This window comes from Acinonyx jubatus, chromosome D4 (assembly GCF_027475565.1).
Source record: "Acinonyx jubatus isolate Ajub_Pintada_27869175 chromosome D4, VMU_Ajub_asm_v1.0, whole genome shotgun sequence".
In the NCBI taxonomy this organism is placed as follows: Eukaryota; Metazoa; Chordata; class Mammalia; order Carnivora; family Felidae; genus Acinonyx; species Acinonyx jubatus.
The window spans coordinates 63,463,268-63,483,367 of record NC_069391.1 but is presented as its reverse complement, the minus strand read 5'-3'; the positions used below and the strand labels follow the sequence as shown (position 1 = coordinate 63,483,367).

Below are 20,100 nucleotides of genomic sequence, written 5' to 3'. Positions count from 1 at the left end.
CGTGGAGCACGCACCGCCTCACCGCCCTTCCTACCCTCTTCCGTGGGCCTCTCGTCTGCGCTTGGCTCTGGAGACTCCGTTCTGCTAATCCTCTGGCGGTTTTCTGGGTTAGTTAGGCAGGTGTAGGTGGAATCTAAGTGATCAGCAGGACGCGTGGTGAGCCCAGCGTCCTCCTACGTCGCCATCTTCTGTATATAGTTCATTCTAATAGAATATATGAAGAGATAGTTTCCATGGAGAGAAACAAATAAGGTAATGTCCCGACTGATGAGATCAAGGAAGAATTCATTAAGTAGGTAGAACTTATGGTGGAAGAGACAGCAACATGAAAATTCTTTTATACTATATTGAAGGGTAATGTGTACTGTACATTTAGTTGTTGATATATATAAAGAAAACCAATACTAGTATTTCATGTTGTTTTTCCCTGTAACAAATCTATTTGTACATACTCAAATTGTCACTAATTGGGTAGTTAATCATGTAAGCCATGAAATTTGTCCATCTTGAAACATTTACCCAGTAATTGAAACGTTGGTTTGTTTTTTTTTTTCCTCCCAGGTTATTTCATTTTTGGCTGCAGTTTTGCATAAAAAGGGAACTCGTGAGGATATTGAAAACAACATGCCAGAGTTTTTACTAAGAAGTATGAAAAAGGAAACCCCTTCTATAGCAAAAAAGGTAAGATGTTTAGAAGGATACATCTATTGAAGCTGGTATTAGAAAAGTATATAGAAACTTATAAACATCACACATTATAATATAAATTTAAAACATAAAATCTAAAGACATTGTTAAAATACTTGTTCTATAGGCCTAATTCTTGAACGATTATCAATTTCATCCTCAAATTAAGTATGATTGACTCTCAAAATGGGAAAGTACAATTTTAGCTTAAATTGTTTTAGAGGGTTTCAGTCTTTTCCTTGGCTGGATTTACAGGACTTACTTTCATTAATTTGTTAAATTTCCATTGTTGTGTATGTAAAGTTCATTGAAGTCTATTATCCTGTTTTTTATTTATGGGAGAATGAAAGGAAGACAGTTGTAGATGTTGCTAACAAAGGTATGTTAACTGGTAAAGTTGTTAGCAGAGTAATTACATCCTGAAAATATGTGACAAGTTCTTCCTGTATCAGGACCATTGAAGTTGGAGTCAGAACAATTAAGGTCTTAACTTATCTTTGCCCATGTGACTATAAATGCTCTTCATAGCTGTACATCAGCTTTCTCCTCTATAAATATATGTTTATAGATATCTCATATATGACTCATAAAAATAATATATTTCTAATAAAATAATGAAAAAAAAAGGTGTACTTTTGTGTCTGACTTTTATGTTCTCAGCACCAGGAAACTGGATAGAAATAAAGATGAAGTGATTGTATGAAGTCTTTGTTATATTATGGTAATGAATCACTTTCCACAAGTTTTAAAACAGTCTCATCCATACGTCTTATATATACATAAGATTGTTGAGAAGACCAATTTACTCTTGTCTATCAGTGGGGCAATTTTGTGCAAAATTTTGAGAAGTAATGGCTTATGGTATTATTATTACTTTAAATTTTTTATTATTTTTAATATTATAAATACATCCTATGTCAAATTTAATTTCTTTTTTTAAAACATATTCTTGATGTGTTTTAAATCTTATAGAGTTCAAGTCCTGTTTTTAGTTGTCATTTGATTCTAAATATCAGTGCAGAGTTTATGAATATCTTATGTCAGTTGTGATAATTAGCAGACAGAGTAAACAGCAGGGAAAAGTAATACTTTAAGTATTTAAAGATATTTATATGTAATGTGTATTTGTAATATATATTTATTTAAATTTATATATTTATATAGGCACATATATATACACTGGTATTTTTCTATCTCCTTCAGTTCAATTCTTAATTATTTACTTTTCATCTTTCTTATATTCTAATAAATTTCATTAAAGCTGTAAATGTTTTTTTGAGTACTACTTTGGCTGCATTCCATAGTTTTTACTATGTAGTCTTTCAGTATTCTTTTCTAAATTATCTGTGACTCCAGTTATAGCTTTTAGTCAAGTACTATTTAATGCAAAGTTTAGGGGCAGCTGTGTGACTCTGTTTCTCTCTCTCCCAAAATAAATAAATAAACTTAAAAAAAATAAAGCAAAGTGTAAAATTTCCAAGTAAATAGATATCATTGGGGAATGGAGAATGATGGGAGTATTTAGCCTCTGTTGTTGATTTCTACTTTCTACTTTTGTTTTTGGGATAATAGGGTTGGTATTTTGTGTGTGTGTGTGTGTGTGGCTAAATCCATGGTCAAGTGTTTTTAATGCTGTGAATATTATGTAGTTTCACTTATTTTAAAATATTTGCTGGGGTGCCTGGGTGGCTCAGTCAGTTAAGTGCCCAACTTTGGCTCAGATCGTGATTTTGCAGTCTGTGAGTTCGAGCCCTGTGTTGGGCTTTGTGCTGACAGCTCAGAGCCTGGAGCCTGCTTCAGATTCTGTGTCTCCCTCTCTCTCTCTGCCCTTCCCCTACTCAAGCCCTGTCTCTTTCAAAAATAAATAAACATTAATTTTTTTTAATTTTAAATGTTTGCTAGTATTTTGTGCATTCTTTGTTATTATGGCCACATAGTTATAAATATTTCGATCAGGCTTGTTAATTGTATTGTTAAAATTAATGCTTTTCTTTTTTAAATCTATTTGAGCAATTAGATCCTGAGAGAAATGGATTAAATTTCCACTATATCTTTTAGCTTTCTCATTTTTTCTTGCATTTGTATCAGTTTTTTGCTTGTTTAACAACTTTATTATTTGTTTCAAAAATTTTGTGTACTTTTATATTGCTGTCATACTGGATTGATAGTTTATCTGTGTGTAGAATTCTAAATTAAGGATTTTCTCTTAAAACTTGACCAAAATAATTTTATTTTCTTTTGTCACTCCTTGTCATAGATGAGGATTCAATACTGAATTGACTTTTTCCTTGGAAAGGAAATTTTCTTTTTGTTTTAAAGTATATAGGACTTTTTATTCAGCCTTGAAATTCAGATATTTCCTTAGTGAGCCCGAACACTCACTATGAATTTTGAAGATGTTCTCCTGCTTTAGAAAAATATAGACAGTACTTTATGTAGGGGAAGCAGAGTGCTGCTTCTCTGGAGCAGATGATTGGCATAATTGTTTCTCCTTTAATAAATTACTCTGCTATTTCTTTACATTGTTTTCTTAATTTCTTTTTTCAGTAATTTATTACTAATGTATAGAAACACAAGTGATTTTTGTGTATTGATTTTGTGTCCTGCATATTTACTGAACTTATTTTACTGCGTTCTAAGTGGTTGTTTGTTGTTGTTGTTGTTGTTTGTTTTTGTCATCTTAGGATTTACTACGTGTAATGTCATCTGCAAACACACATTTTACTTCTTTCTTTACAATTTGAATGCCTTTTGTTTATTTTTCTTGCCTAATTGCTCTGGCTAGGACTTCTAGAAATATGTTGAATAAACTGGGCAAGAATAGGCATTGCGTGTCATCTGTAAGCGATGAATTACAGGAATCTACCCCCAAAACCAAGAACTGAATACACTTTATACTGTATACACTTTATGAATATACTTTATACTGTATACACTTTATGTTAGCCAACTTGACAATAAATTACGTAAAAAAAAAAAAAAGAAGAAGCATCTTTGTCTTGTTACTGATCTTAAGAGGAAAAGTATTCAGCTTTTCACTGTTGAGCATGATGATAACTGTGGGCTTGTCATATATGGGCTTTTTTTTGTTTTGTTTTGTTTTGAGAGAAGTGAGTGAGGGGAAGAGAGAGATGGGGAGAGAGAGAGAGGGAAGTGGGGCTCACCTGGAGCTCATACCCAAAGTGGGACTTGAGTTCACCCAAAGTGGGGCTCGAGCTCATCTGAAGCAGGGCTGGGGCTCACTCGATATAGGATTCGAAATCACAAACTGTGAGATCATGACCTGAGCCGAAGTTAGATGCTTAATGACTGAGCCACCGAGGTACCCACATGGTCTTTATTTTGTTAAGGTATGTATTCTCTGTGTCCAATTTGTTGAGAGTTTTTATCATTAAAGGATGTTGAATTTTGTCAAATGCTTTTTTTTTTTGCAATTATTGAAATATGATTTTTATCCTTCATTTTGTTGATGTGATGTATCACATTTATTGATTTTCTTATGTTTGAACTATCAATGCATTTCAGAAACAAATCCCACTTTGATCATGGTGTATGGTCCTTTTAATGGACTGACAAATCTGTTCGTTTAATGTTTTGTTGAGGATTTTTACATCTATAATTTTCTTTTCTTGTGCTATCCTTGTCTTTGATAGCAGGATAACATTAGTCTTGAAAAATGAGTTTAGGATTGTTGAGAAGGATTGACATTACTTATTCAAATATTTGGTAGAATTTGCTAGTGATGCCATCTGGTCCTGGACTTTTCTATGCTGGTAGGTTTTTGGTTATTGATTCAGTTTCTTTACTAGTAATTGATCTGTTCAGATTGTCTTTCTTCATGATTCAGTCTTGTTGGGTTATGTATTTCCAAGGAATGTATTCATTTCCTCTGGGTTACCTATTTTGTGGTATATACCTGTGTAATTTTATATGATCCTTTGTATTTCTTTGTTATCAGTAATAAGGTCTCTTCTTTCATTTCTAATTTTGAGTGTTCTCTTTTTTCTTATTCTAGCTAAAGGTTTGCTAATTTTGTTTTTTTTTTTTCAAAGAACCAGCTCTTAGTTTCACTGATCTTCTCTAGTGTTTTTTTAGTCTCTATTTCATTCATTTCCACTCTGACCTTTGTGGTTGCCTTCTACTAACTTTGGGCTCAATTTTCTTTTCTCTTTATAGTTTCTTGAGGTGTAAAGTTAGGTTGTTTAGTTGAGAATTTTCTTTTTTCTTAATGTAGACAGTTTTTCTTTTTAGAACTCCTTTTGCTGCATCCCAAAAGTTTTGATATGTGTTTCAATTTTTATTTGTCTTGATATTTTTTTATTTCCCTTTTGATTTCTTTGGTCCATTCATTATTCAGGAGCATACTGTTTAATCTCCACATTTGTGGATTTTTTAGTTTTCCTCTTGTCATTGATTTCTACTTTCATACCATTGTGGTCTGAAAATACGTTTGATATGATTTAAGACTTCTTTTGTGGCCTAACATATTATCTATCCTGGAGAAAGTCCCATATGTGCTTGAGAAGAATATATATTCTGCTGCTCTTAGGTGAAATGTTGTGTATATGCCTCTTAGGTCCAATCTGGTGTAATGTATAGTTTAAGTCTGATGTTACCTTACTGATTTTCTCTCTGGATGATCTATCCATTGTTGAAAGTAGGGTGTTGAAGTCCCATATTATTATTATATTTCTGTCATTTTCTCTCTTCCTATCTGTTATTTGCTTTATATAGTTAGATGTTCTGATGTTGCATATAATATTTATAGTTGTTATATTCTGTTAATGAATTGACCCCTTTATTATAATCTGATGGTCTTTGTCTCTTGTTACAGTGTTTGGCTTGAAGTCTATTTTTTAGGAAAATTCACTTTGTGTTTTTTGGGGAAGTTTTCTTTTACATAAGTATAGGATGGATTCCTCAGTTCTTTAAGTATGGCAGTTTTCATATACTCTTACACACTTCTGGTCCTCTGGCAGTGCCCCTTCAAAGCATTTTACACTATTATGGATTTATTTTTATATTTGTTCTTTTGTTTCAAGTGGCATCAATAAATACATGTGTTTAGTTGATCATGTGAACTGGAATTTCATAAAGCTTTTAATGGGATTGCCAATGACATCCTAAAGTATTCCCCAGAAGTGAATTCAAATACTATAATTTTGTGTGATGAAATTCTTAAAAGATAAATTTGTATTGGTCCACTTAAAATTTTGTGCATTTTTAGGGGCGCCTGGGTAGCTGAGTTGCTTAAGTATTTGACTCTTGGTTTCGGCTCAGGTCATGATCTCACTGTTTGTGAGTTCGAGCCCCTTATAGTGCAGAGCCTTCTTGGGATTCTTTCTCCCTGTCCCTCCCCCAGTCATGTGCTCTGTCTCTCTCTCTCAAATATAAATAAATAAACTTAAAAAAAATAAAATCTTGTGCATTTTTAAAAGATGGTCTATGAAATAGCTAGAGAAAAAATAAATTACTTTATATTTATTATGCTAATGCAAGAATTGCAATGGAATCTTGAAAAATTAATGTTGGAACTCCTTGCAAAAAATCCTTTAATGAATTAAATGCAACAAATTAAGGAGTGGTAGATTTGAGGTATGTGTGTGTGATATGATACATCTCATATACATTTTGAAACTTTTCAAGTGTGAATAAGTCATCTAGGAATGCATGAAATAAATGCTTTGTGCCAAGAACAAATTCCTAAATGAAAAGACACAAAGTATGCATTTCAAATATTAATTCTTGGAATGATTCTTTAGATTTAGGCTATTAGGATTGGAATTCAGTCTTTAAGAAAATGAATCAAGGTAAATTAATTTTAAAATATTATTATATGATAAAACTTCAGAGAATCTATGAAAATTCATAATCAGTATTAACGCAGAGAATTTTTCTAATAATCACAGTATGAGAAGCAGTTTCAATAGTGACTGAACAAAAAATAAGTTTCCAGCATTTGCTACACACTATTTCTTTAGTTTCTAATGTATACCAAGATAATCCTCTTGGTATTCATGAGAAAATAAAGATACATGCTACTGTGAAAATCTTCATGCACATGTCTTGCCATCATACCCGTATAAATTCTTGGTACTGGAATCACACAATCTGTGATACTGAAATTAAGTATTTACATATTATATTTTGATAGCTAGAGTCAAATAGCCTTTCAAAAGCTTGTTCTAGTTTGTATTCTTACCGATAGTGTATCATTTTGGAAAACAGAATCACTTTGGAAAATCACTTTGGAAAACAGAATAGGGTCTATTTCCCACCTTTTTATTTATCCAAGGGATTTATGTTTGTTACATAAATTATGTCAGAGATTTAGAAAAATTATATCTTGCTTTGATTTCTATTCTTTTAATTATGAGTGAAGTCGAGTATCTTTTCAGAATCTTAAAAGACATTTTTAATAGTTTTTTAAAAAATCAAGTTCTAGTTTTAATCATATTTCTTAATAGTCCTTAATCATATGTTCTACAAACTAATCTTTTGTCCATTATATATTCTGTAAATATTTCTTTCTTGCTTTTTCAGAGTCAGCTTTTGACTTGTTGGTTGCATTTAAAAAAAAATTGGGTAGTTAAATATATTTATCTTTATAGCTTCTGGGTTTTATGCCTGCCTAGAAGTCTTTTGTACCTAAGATTGTAAGTTCACCCACGATTCTTTTGTAATGTATATGATTTTATTTTATACCTTTACATCTTTGTGTAAGCTTGAATTTATGTTGCTATAATGACTAATCTATTAATTCAGCTTTATTTTTTTTTCAGATGGCTAGCCAATTATTTTAACTCATTTATTGCATAAGCCCTCTTTTTCACAATGATTTGAAGGGTCACTTTTGAGTAAAACAACACCATATTTGTGGGTATATTTCTAGATATATTGTTCTGTCCTATTGATTTATTTGCTCCTTTCTCTTTCAGTGCTAAACAGTTTTGACTTTTTTGGGTTTATAATATGTTTTAATGTTTGGTAAGACTAGTTTATCTTCAAATTTTCTCAACTTTCTCTTAAAAACCTATTGATATTTTAGGTAGTATTTCTGAATTTATTGATTGATGTAGGGAGAGTGAACATCTTTACAGTGTAAATACTGCATATCCTAGAGTAGTTGTATCGTTTGCTTAACTTTTATTTTATGCCCCTCAGAGTTTCTAGCTTTCTTTGTATGACCTTGTTTATTGTTCATTAAGTTTAACTGGGTATTCTTTCCTTTTGGTTGCTATTTCAAATGGAATTTTTAAAATTTTATATTCTAATTGGTCATGTTTATATATATACACACACATATATATGTGTATATATACATATATATATGTGTGTGTGTGTGTGTGTGTGTGTGTTAAAGCCACATGCTTTATCAGGCTTTTTTTTTTTTTGAAGTATTATTGACGTATTAGTTCCAGGTATGCAGCATAATGATTGCAAAATGATCACCACAGTAAATAAGTCTAGTTTAGTTAACATTTGTCACCATACATAGTTAGAAATTTTTTTTAATTTTTTTTCTTGTGAGGAGGACTTTTAAAATCTGTATTAGCAACTTTAAAACATGTAATACAGTATTATTAACTACAGTCATCATGGCATATATTACATCTTCATGACTTACTTTTGACCCCATTCACCTGTTTTGCATACCACCCCCTCACCCCAGGGACCACCAATTTGTTCTCTGTATCTATGAGCTTGATTTTTTGGTTTGTTTTATTTTGTAGGCTCCACATATAAGTGAAATCAAATGCTATTTCTCTTTCGAGGTCTGACTTGTTTCACTTAGCGTAATGCCCTCAAGGTCCATCCAGGTTATCACAAATGACAGAATTCCATTCTTTTTAATGGTGAAATAGTATTCTACATGTATATATGTATGTATATGTGTGTGTGTGTGTGTGATATGTGAGATATATATATATATATATATATATATATATATATATATATACACACACACACACACATACATACATACATATATATGTGATGTGTGGTATATATATGTGATATATGAGCTTGATTTTTGGTTTGTTTTATTTTGTAGATTTCACATATAAGTAAGTCAAATGGTATTTCTCTTTCTTGGTCTGACTTGTTTCACTTAGCATAATGCCCTTAAGGTCCAAGCTGAATAGTATTCCACATTTGTGTGTGTGTGTGTGTGTGTGTGTGTGTGTGTGTGTGTGTGTATACATGTATATGTACATATGTGACATGTTTTATATATATGTGATACGTATGTATCACATCTTCTTTATCATCCATCACTGGATACTTAGATGTTTCCATATCTTGGCTGTTGTAAATAATGCTGAAATGAGCATGGGAGTACATATATCTTTTCAAGTTAATGTTTTTGTTTTCTTCAGATAACTACCCAGAAGTGAAAGTGCTAGATCATATGGTAGTTCTGTTTTTAATTTTTTGTTTTTCATAGTAGCTGCACCAATTTTAATTCCTACCAGTAGTGCGTAAGGATTTCCTTGCCTCAAAATCATTGTTACCACTTGTTATTTCTTGTCTTTTTGAAAATAGGCAGTCTAACAGATGTGAGGTGATATCTCATTGTGGTTTTGATTTGCATTTCCCTGATGATCAGTTATATTTTTTATGTGCCTGTTGGCCATTTCCTTTTCTTTGGAAAAACATCTATACAGATTCTCTCTGCCCATTTTTAAATTAGATTTTTTTGGTTATTGACTTGTATGTGTTCTTTAATATTTTGGTTATTAACCCCTTATCAGATATAGGATTGGCAAATACTTTCTCCCATTCAGTTGGTGGTCTTTTCATTTTGTCGATGATATCCTTTTCTGTGCAGAAGCTTTTTAGTTTGATGTAGTACTGCTTGTTTATTTTTGTTTTTGTTGCCTTTGCTTTTGGAGTCACATATAAAAAAATCATCACCAAGACCAATATCAAAGAGCTTACTGCCAATGTTTTCTTCTAGGAGTTTTATGGTTTCAGGTCTTACATTCAAGTCTTTAATCCATTTTGAGTTAACTTTTGTGTGCCGTAGGAGATAGTAGTTCCATTCTTTTGTTTGTGGCTGTATAGTTTCCCCAACACCATTCATTGACTTGACTGTCCTTTCTCTATTTTTTAAGTTTATTTATTTATTTTGAGAGCCAGAGAGAGAGAGAGAGAGAGAGAGAGAGAGCACACATGAGCAGGGGAGGGACAGAGAGAGAGGGAGAGAATCCCAAGCAGGCTCCATGCTGTCAACATGCACCTTAACTCTGGGCTCAATCTCACTAACCTTGAGATTATGACCTGAGCCAAAATCAAGAGTTGGACACCTAACTGACTGAGCCACACAGGTGCCCCATGACTGTCCTTTCTTATTGGATATTTTAGCCTCCTATGTTATAAATTAATTAGCCATATAAATGTTGGTTATTTCTGGGCTCTCTACATCTTCAGTTTCTTTTACCAGTGTTTTATAGTTTTCAGGGTACAGGTCCTTTATCTTTTTGGTTAGGTTTATTCCTAGGTATCTTATTATTTTTGGTGCAATTGTAAATGGGGTTGATTCCTTAATTTCTCTTTCTGCTGCTTTATTATTGGTATATAGAATTGCAACAGATTTCTGTGCATTGACTTTGTGTCCTGAAATCAACTCACAGAAATTTACTGACTGCACATATCAGTTTTAGCAGTATTTTTGGTGGAGTCTTTCGGGTTTTCCATATAGTATGCCATGTCATCTGCAAATAGTGAAAGTTTTACTTCTTCCTTTCTGATTTGGATACCTTTTATTTCTTTTTGTTGTCTGATTGCTATGGCTAGGACTTCCTGTACTATGTTAAATAACAGTGGTGAGAGTGGACATCCCTGCCTTGTTCCTGACCATAGAGGAAAAGCTCTGTTTTTCCCCATTGAGGATGATGTTGACTATGGGCTTTTCATCTATGGCCTTTATGATGTTGAGGTATGTTCCCTCTAAACCTACCTTGTTGAGGGTTTTTATCATGAGTAGCATGTTGTTTAATCTCTACATATTTGTGAATTCTCCCCTTTTCCTTTTTAGTTTCATAGCATGGTGGTAGGAAAAGATGCTTGATATGATTTCAGTCTCCTTAAGTTTATTAAGATTTGTTCTGTGGCCTAACATATGGTCTATACCAAAAACTGTAACGTGCACTTGAAGAGAATGTATATTCTGCTCCTTTGGGATAGAATATTCTGTATATATTAAATCCAACAGGTCTAATATGTCATTTAAGGTGAGACATATATTTTATAAATTCCACTTTCTTAATTATTTTACTGTTCTTAATAATTGATTTACTGTTCATTTTATTGCTTTACATATGTTTTCTATGAATATTTATACTTTTACTTGTCATTTCCATTTTCAGACCTTATTTATTTAATTGCAAGATTTGAGATCTATTGGTTTTGTGTCCATTAATTTAAGTGCTGTTGGTCTGTAATTTTATATTTTTAAGGAATGTCAAGTTTTGGTAAAATTCTTCTGCTACTTTAAAAAAAAGATTTGGGGGCATCTGGGTGACTCAGTTGGTTAAACATCTGAATCTTGATTTCAGCTTGGGTCATGATCTTACAGTTCGTGAGATTGAGCCCCACAACAGGCTCTGTGCTGACAGTGTGGAGCCTGCTTGGGATTCTCTCTCTCTGCCCCTCCCCCGTGTGCTCTCTCTCAAAATAAATAAACTTAAAAAAAAAAGATTTGGAGAGGCTCATGACTAGAATGGATTCTAAACTTAAATTCCCATATATATTTACTATACATATTAATTTTTTTAATGTTTATTTTTGAGAGAGAGAGGGGCTGCATGAGAGGAATAGGGAAGAGAGAGAGAGCGAGGGAGACACAGAATCTGAAACAGGCTCCAGGCTGCAAGCTATCAGCACAGAGCCCAACTCTGGGCAGCCACAGTATTCCAAAGGAAAAGTTATCAATTACGTATTATAGGGTTTAAATTAATTAGTTTTGGCATTTTTTAATAAAAGTTTTTTAAAGTTTGTTTATTTTGTGTGTGTGTGAGAGAGAACGAACACACATGAGTGGGGAGGGGCAGAGAGAGTGGGGGACAGAGGATCTGAAGCAGGTTCCGCACTGTTAGCACAGAACCTGACATGGGTCTCAATCCCATGAACCATGAGATCATGACCTGAGCTAAAATCAGTAGTTGGATGTGTAACTGACTAAGCCACTGAGGCACTCCAGGTTTGGCATTTTCTCTTTCTTTCTTTCTTTCTTTCTTTCTTTCTTTCTTTCTTTCTTTCTTAAGGTTTGGCATTTTTTTAAGGAATTAACATTGTAGAGGTAATTACAGGGAACATTTTTTAGAAATTTGAGTTATGTATGGCAAAAATTTCAATTTTATGGTCTATAGTTTCTCTCTGTAAAGGTACATATTATTTTTCACTTTGATATCTTCACTTCCTCCCATGTGAGACCTTTGCTTTGGTTCTGTTTGTCTATTGTTGTTCTCTAAATATACATTGCTGTTTCTATTCTGGCACTGACATGCATTGTTGCATTTATTATTTCATTTATCATTTGAACACCTTTGTTTTTAAACACTATACAAAGTTCTGGAGTTATAGTGGTAAATAAGAGAGCTCTGTATCTCATGGTCATGGACTTTGCAAATTACAATACTAATATGATAAATAGTAGTGGCTGAGTTTTAGAATTAGACAGACATGGGTTCAAATACTTATTTTGCCATCTAATAGGAGTAGGACCTTGGGTGTGTTATTTAACATCTCTACACCTTAGTTATCTCATCTCATCCTTTATTAGGAAAATACTAAATACTCCTACTTTGTAGCATTTCTATGTAAAGTCCTTGTGTTAATATTTGTCAACTACTTTGCACAGTCCTTGGCATACAGCAAGTGCTCAATAATGGTATGGTGATTATCGTTAATACTGTACCTCCTACCACAGAAATCATCACATGAAAAACATCTTTGGGTATTTTGTCACAGCCCACATCACATCATTTTCCTAAAGCCATAGTACAAGAAGATTCAAGATTTAAAAGCATGTGTTTCAGTTATTGAACTAGATTTGTTGAAAGAGATAAAAGTAATTCAGTATTCTCTAGTTGAAAGATTAAATGTGGCCTCTATTGATGTTAGTAATATTTAAGTAAGCAACTTTTAATTCTATGTATATTACATTTTAGATCTAGTTTTATAAAATTGTTTCTTAGCTTCAGAATAACAAATAATGTTGTTTTATGTGCAGTGACTTAGCTGGACACTGCTTTCCATTTTATTGTTTTGACATCTTGTGCTTAAGTAAGGCTTGCTAAATGAAATATTATTCATAGCATGGTAGTAAAGACTTTACATTCTTCTTATATACATTCTCTGGACTTTGCAAATGGCATAACTCAGTTCTCTGACCTCTCAGTACTAAAACGGGTTACTGAACTATTTTATTTACCTTTTGTAATTTCAAAGACCAATAATAAGAAATGTCTTCGTTTTAAAACTTGTTGAATCTGGTGGCTGATTCTAGGAATCTTTAGATTCATTGGCAACTTTGATGAATGATATCTGAAGTGGAAAACTGCTCAAAGTGCTCAGATGGAGTTTGGACCCATCATTTTCATTTTGTAATAACAGAAATGGAGGGGGATGGGATGAAACTATACTTGGACTTAGTATTTGTATCCCAGATTTTGTTTTGAAGGTAAGAGAATAATAGAATTCATAGGATAAACTCCAAGCCAAAAGGCAAAAGTATTTGAGATGAATCAAGTATGACAAGAAAGTATTTATGTGTGTTTGATGTTGGGGTGGGAAAAAGGAGCTCTGCCATTTAGTAGGTTAATCTTCTGTTCTTTCTTCTTTCTCTTTCCAAAATACAATCACAGCTTTGAATTCTTATACCTGACAAATGGCCTAGCTGAAATATTTCATAGAAGAGAGAGCAAGATTTAGACTAGTATTGTATTAGTTAATTTTTGCTAAACTGAAAATTTTCAGTATGTTTAATTTGCTGATCTTTATCGAGTAGGACAAATATAAAACTTTAGGAAAGAAACTTGTAACACTATTAAATATAATAGCTTAGAAAGAGTGATAATAGTGAGAAATAAAAACATTAAAAAATTAAAATGGGTGATGACAGCAGGATTTGGGGTTAGTACAGGGAAGGTCAGTGGAACCCCAAAATATTCATGTGAAAACTAAACACAGATACATTGTTAATCTTCACAAGGACTGCTTTGGTTGGAGGGTTAGGACATACATCCCATTTATATGAATTCAAGGGAGAACTGGAGGAGATTAAGTAAAAACAGTAAGTATTGATAACTCGTAGGGATCGTTGCTATAAAGATGGTAAACTAATAGGGGATAGCTGAAGAGAGTTGTACGTTTAAGGAAGAGGATTTGGGGTATTGTTTTGTTTTTTAACTCTGGGAAAAATTAGAACTTACTTGCTTGTGGATGGATGTGGTACACTAAAAAGGGAAAGTTAGTCTCATAGGGCAGTTGGAGGCAGTTTCTCCAGCATTGATTTTATGTTGGCAAGAAATGATGGCAGCCACGGTGTAAGTTTAAGGTTTATTTTCAGATAAGAACATGGACAGTTCATCCATGGTAATGTGTGGGAGGGCAGAATACATGAAAATAAATACAGGTAGATTATTGACCTAATGGTAAGAGAGGTAGAGGTTTTCTTCTAATTGCTTCAATTTTCTAATGAATTTTCCAGGTCTCCAACTGACAGTATCTGAAAGAGGGAAAGAGGAAATGGACTAGGGCAATGCAAAGGAAAGAGCTTCAGAAAACCATGTATTTCAAGAAAAAAACCTGTCCTGCTTTATATATTACCCCCTTGGCTCTTGAAGTTATTATTTGGGTCCTGATTATACTCTTCTCTTTTGGAAAATTGCTTCTCTCTTATCTCTCAGCTCCTTTTTTTTTTTTTTTTTTTTTTTGGCGGGGAGAGGGGGGAAATAAAAAACAACTCTTCCTTTGGACAGAGTTAGATATCTGTTTTATCCTAATAAAAGAGAAGTGGATGACAAAGTATTTTTGACAGTCTTCTATATCCAGATATATCCAATCACTAAGTTGTATTTATTCTTATTAACTGCAGTGCCAGAAACTAAAGAATAGGACTATTGGTATTCTGGATTTCTTTATTTTTTTTTTTAATTTAAAAAATATATCATAATTTTTTTCTTCTTCTTTTAGATGTTCTTAATAGTTGCTCCTCTTTCTGTACTCTACAACTGGAGAGATGAATTGGACACCTGGGGATATTTCAGAGTCACTGTTTTACATGGTAACAAAAAAGACTATGAACTGATTCGTGTAAAGCAGAGGAAATGTGAAATTGCTCTAACAACTTATGAAACACTGCGCTTATGTCTGGATGAACTGAACAGGTAATGGGAATAATGAGAATGATTACATTAATATTCTGTTTACATCCCTTTATATTGTGATTTTCAAAAAAGCTCCAAATATCCATAGCATAATTTAATTTCATTTAAGAATTATTGAACTAATTTATAATAACTTATTTTCTAAGAAAGAAAAACCTTCAGATTTTATACAGTCCATTGTATTTCCTTTATTCCCTCTCCAAACAATGCCTGTTACAGAAGGATAAGACTGTCCTAAATCTCAAGTACAACCTTTTATGCATATGGCACTTCTAGACTAAGATGGTGATTTTCATGAATGATTTTAATTATGGGAGTTTGTTGTGAATGTAGATTGGCAAAAAATACATATACATATTGAGAATCAGTATTCCAGGACTATAAGTACCCAAAAGAAATGAACTGACTTAATGCCTATGTGCATCTTAAGATTTTAATGAGGCATCTAGAGACATAATTATAAAGGCATATGAGTGTTGAAGTATGTAAGAAAGGATGCCGTGGGAACATCCTTTGTAAGAAAGAACATAAGGAACCTAACTTTGCTGCAGAGTGAGGAGAGTTGTCAGGGAGCTTCCCAGAGAAGATGACCTATGAGCTGGTTAAGAATTGAATGACGAAGGGTGCCTGGGTGGCTTAGTCAGGTTAAATGTGTGACTCTTGATTTTGGCTCATCATCTCACGGTTTGTGAGTTTGAGGCCCTGTGTTGGGCTCCACACTGCCAGTGCAGAGCCGGCAGGGATTGTCTCTTTCTCTGCCTCTCTCTCTCTCCCCTTCCCCTGTTTGTGCATGTTCTCTCTCTTTCAAGATAAATAAACTTAAAAAAAAAAAAAAAGAATTGAAGGATAAGTGAGAGTTGAAGAGTAGGGGAGTAATGCAGGAAGAGGGAACAAGCAGCATTTGCAGAGGCCTTCAAACAATAAAGATCACATTACTTTTGAATAAATGAAAGCAGTTTTGATACTTTCTGTATCTCATGGCTGCAGCATACGTGTAAGAGGGAAGTGGCTGGGAGACAACAGTGTGGTAAGCAAGGAACGTCATAAAGGGTATTGAAAGCTGTCTGGAGAGCTAAGGATCTTTATTCTTTTTTTTAGTTTTTTTTTTAAAAATTTAATGTTTTTATTTATTTTTGAGAGAGGGAGACAGAGTGAATGGGGGAGGGGCAGAGAGAGACGGGGAGACATAGAATCCAAAGCAGGCTCCAGGCTCTTAGCTGTCAGCACAGAGCCCAACACGGAGCTTGAACTCCTGAGCTGTGATATCATGACCTGAGCCGAAGTCGGACGCTTAACCGACTGAGCCACCCAGGCGCCCCTATTCTTTTTTTTAAATATTTATTTGAGAGAGAGAGAGAGAGAGAGAGAGAGAGGGAAGGGCAGAGAAAGAGAGAGGGAGAGAGAGAATACCAAGCAGGCTTCATGCTGCCAGCACAGAGCCCCATGTGGGGCTTGAACCCCATGAACTGTGAGATCATGACCTGAGCCAAATTCAAGAGTTGGACTCTTAACTGACAGAACACCCAGGCACCCCTAGGGGTCTTTATTCTTAGAATGATAGAGTACCCTTGAAATGTTTTCAGTAGATTACTAATATGATAAAAATGGTCAGATTTGCATTTTATTTTATTTTTTAAGGTTTATTTATCTATTTAAGTTATTTATTCATCCTGAGAGAGACAGAGACAGCGTGAGTGGGCAAGGGGCAGAGAGAGAGGGAGACCGAAAGTCCCAAGCAGGCTCTGCACTGTCAGCTCAGTGTGGGGCTTAAACTCACAAAACTGTGAGATCATGACCTGAGCCAAAACCAAAAGTCAGACACTTAACGAACTGAGCCACTCAGGTGCCCCTTATTTATCTATTTTGAAAGAGAGAAAGTTCCCTCAATTTCATGAACCATGAGATCATGACTGAGCTGAAACCAAGACACTCACCTAACTGAGCCACCCAGACGCCCCTAGATTTGCATTTTATAAGTAATCTAGTTGTTGTGTATACAGACCAAGGAGAGCCAAACTAAATGGAGAAAGACCAATTAGGAGGCTTATTTTGAGCTAACTCATGTCCCCTCCAAATTTGTAGGTTCAAGTCCCAACCTCAGGGACCCCAAAATGTAACTGTATTTGGAGAAAATATTCTTAAAGAAGCAATAAAGTCAAAATGAGGCTGTTAAGGTGAGGCCCTTGTCCAATCTGCCTTGTGTCCTTAGAAGAGAAAGAGATACCAGGAATTTAAGTGCACAGAGGAAAGAATACATGGGGACACAGCAGGAAGGCAGTCATCTTTAAGCCAAGGAGAGAGGCTTCAGAAGAAACCAAGCCTGCCAACACCTTGATCTTGGATTTCTAGATTCTAGAACTGTTGTATCTGGCATCTTTTGCTCACCATAATATTTTTGAGATTCATCCGTGCTATTGAATGTATTTGTTCTTTTTTAATGTTGAGTTGTATTGCAGTTTATGAGTATACGATATTTTGTTACCCATTTATTTGAGGATGGATATTTATATTTGGGTTTTCCAGTTCATTATTATAAGTAAAACTGTAAGGAATAGTTAGTTATGTATAAGCCTTTTTTTAAACATACATTTTCATTTATCCTGGGTAGACATATTCTCATTTCCTGGGAGTGGAATTTTGGGGTTTTATGGTTAAGCATAGGTTTAACTTTAGAAGAAACTCCCAAACCATTTTATTGAGTGGTTGTATCATTCTATTCCAACTAGTGATCTACAAGACTTCAGTTACTTTGTATATTCACTAACATTTAGCATTGTCGGTCTTTTTGTTTTTAGATATTTTAGTGTGTCTGTGGTGGTATTCTGGTATTCTGTTGTATAATTTGCATTTTTCTGGCCTATGTATTCATGAAAAAAAATGTTTATTCTACAGTTGTTAGGTGTAGTATTCTATAAATATCAATAAAGTCAAGTTAGGAGCTGTTAACACTTAAGTGTTCTCGTACTGATTTTCTAGTTGTTTTACAATTTCTGAGACAGGAATGTTGGAATCTTCAATTGTACTTGAGTATTGTTAAATTTCTCCTTTCAGTTCTGTCAGCTTTCAATTTACATACAGTGTTTTGAAACTCTTATTAGGTACACACACATATATGGTTAGTATTTTTTCTTATGAATTAATCCTTTTATCTTTAAAAAACATGCTCCATTTTATATCTAATAATTGTGAAGTTTTATCTGATATCAATATGGACAATATAGTCTTCTTGTACTTACTGAATATTTATCATTTGCTATCTTTTTATTTGAATATATTTTTATATATTTAAAGTGAGCCTTTAGTGGTTAATGTATAGTTCGATCTTGCTTTTGTATCCATTCTGATAACCTGCCTTTTATTTGGAGTGTTTAATCCATTTACATTTGATATATTTATTAAAGTTGATTTAGATTTACCATTTTTGTCAGATCTAGGATTTGACTTTACTTCACTTAGAAGCTAATAATAGTATGCTCCTGTTTCAAGAAAGCTGTCAGAAAGACAGGGGTAATCTGAGGCACGGAGAAGTAACTCACCTAAGCCTACAACAGCTGTCAGTGGTAGACATTAAATTTAAACTTTGACCATCTAATTCCAGAACTTGAGCTTTTATTTAACATATTATATGACCCCAAAAGATGTTCTGCACTTACATAAATGTAATAAGGTATTCATTCACCATGTATGATAAGTTTTCTAAACTTTTTCCCCCTTTTTTCTCACTTTGTAGTTTGGAATGGTCAGCTGTCATTGTGGATGAAGCTCATAGAATTAAGAATCCAAAGGCTAGAGTAACAGAAGTTATGAAAGCTTTAAAATGTAATGTCCGCATTGGCCTCACTGGAACCATTCTTCAGAACAACATGAAAGAACTGTGGTGTGTTATGGACTGGTGAGTAAAAACACTTTTTATGTTTTGGAAAATTTTTAATATTTCTTTAACTTAGTGTTACCTTGTTTGCTAATTAATAGTTTCTGGGGTGGGGAGGGGGGACCCAAATACAGCTATGTTTACAGATGTATTTGTCCCAAACATGATATACAGAGTAGAGTCCCATGAAAACCTTTCTTTATATGTTAGTCTCGGTCCTTGAAGTAAATATCTGAACGTATTTACCAATTCTGTCATCTTATAGTTATTTACTGAAACTGTCATAAAGAAAGAACACTCTGTTTTCTTTTATTTTGTTATTGTTACCATTCATGAACAAGCGACTTAGTACTATTTCTTAGACTCAGAAAGAAGTCAATGTGTTTCTTTTTAGATAATTGACCAAAGCCCTAATATTTTTGTTATTGCCTTTATATAGGGCTGTGCCAGGACTTTTAGGTAGTAGGATCTACTTCAAGAAGCAGTTTTCTGACCCAGTAGAACATGGTCAGAGACACACAGCAACAAAAAGAGAACTAGCTACTGGCCGAAAGGCCATGCAAAGGCTTGCAAAGAAGATGTCTGGCTGGTTTCTCCGGCGTACCAAGACTCTGATCAAGGATCAGTTGCCTAAGAAGGAAGACCGGGTGAGAACTGCATTTGTTTAAATTATTAATTTCTCATGTTTTATTTTTTTCCTGAACAAATTCTTTTTAAAAGAAAATCTGTCTCCTATGGTATTTTATGAATATGGGGATTTTTTTGCCTGAGTAGTATGGAAAAAAATATTATGTGCAAAATTTCAGAAAATGTTAACTGAACCCAATCTAGCAGGTTAGCTAGCGGGTTTATTGTTAGTATGCATTAAATTCATTTCTCTTATAAGAAGGCTTTTGCTGCAGTTCTTCCTCAGTTGGAAAAGAAGAGCTCTGTCCCTAATTTGTTATCCATTCATATTTTATCCTTCATATATTGCCTACTATCCACAGCCCAGTATATTCCATGAGACCTTAATTACAGCTATAGGACCACAGTGATTAAAAGCTTTGTTTTTTTTAGAATGCCATTTGCAGTTATACAACTAACTTAGTTTGAAGAACTTTAGGAAAGTTATAATTAAATTCTGTTAATTATTTAAGAACATTT

At 33.7% G+C, this 20,100-nt stretch overlaps 1 protein-coding gene across 4 annotated transcripts in view; it reads left to right on the top strand.

The window, feature by feature from the left end:
• ERCC6L2 (ERCC excision repair 6 like 2) overlaps nucleotides 1-20,100 on the top strand; it is a 139,971-nt gene that overhangs the window by 43,083 nt on the left and 76,788 nt on the right. For all 4 annotated transcript variants that reach the window (XM_053205165.1, XM_053205164.1, XM_015068299.3 and 1 more), the window contains exons 3-6: nucleotides 562-681; nucleotides 14,890-15,083; nucleotides 18,814-18,975; nucleotides 19,394-19,601. In XM_053205165.1, coding sequence (XP_053061140.1) covers nucleotides 562-681; nucleotides 14,890-15,083; nucleotides 18,814-18,975; nucleotides 19,394-19,601 — 684 coding nt within the window. The remainder of the gene's footprint in view (nucleotides 1-561; nucleotides 682-14,889; nucleotides 15,084-18,813; nucleotides 18,976-19,393; nucleotides 19,602-20,100) is intronic.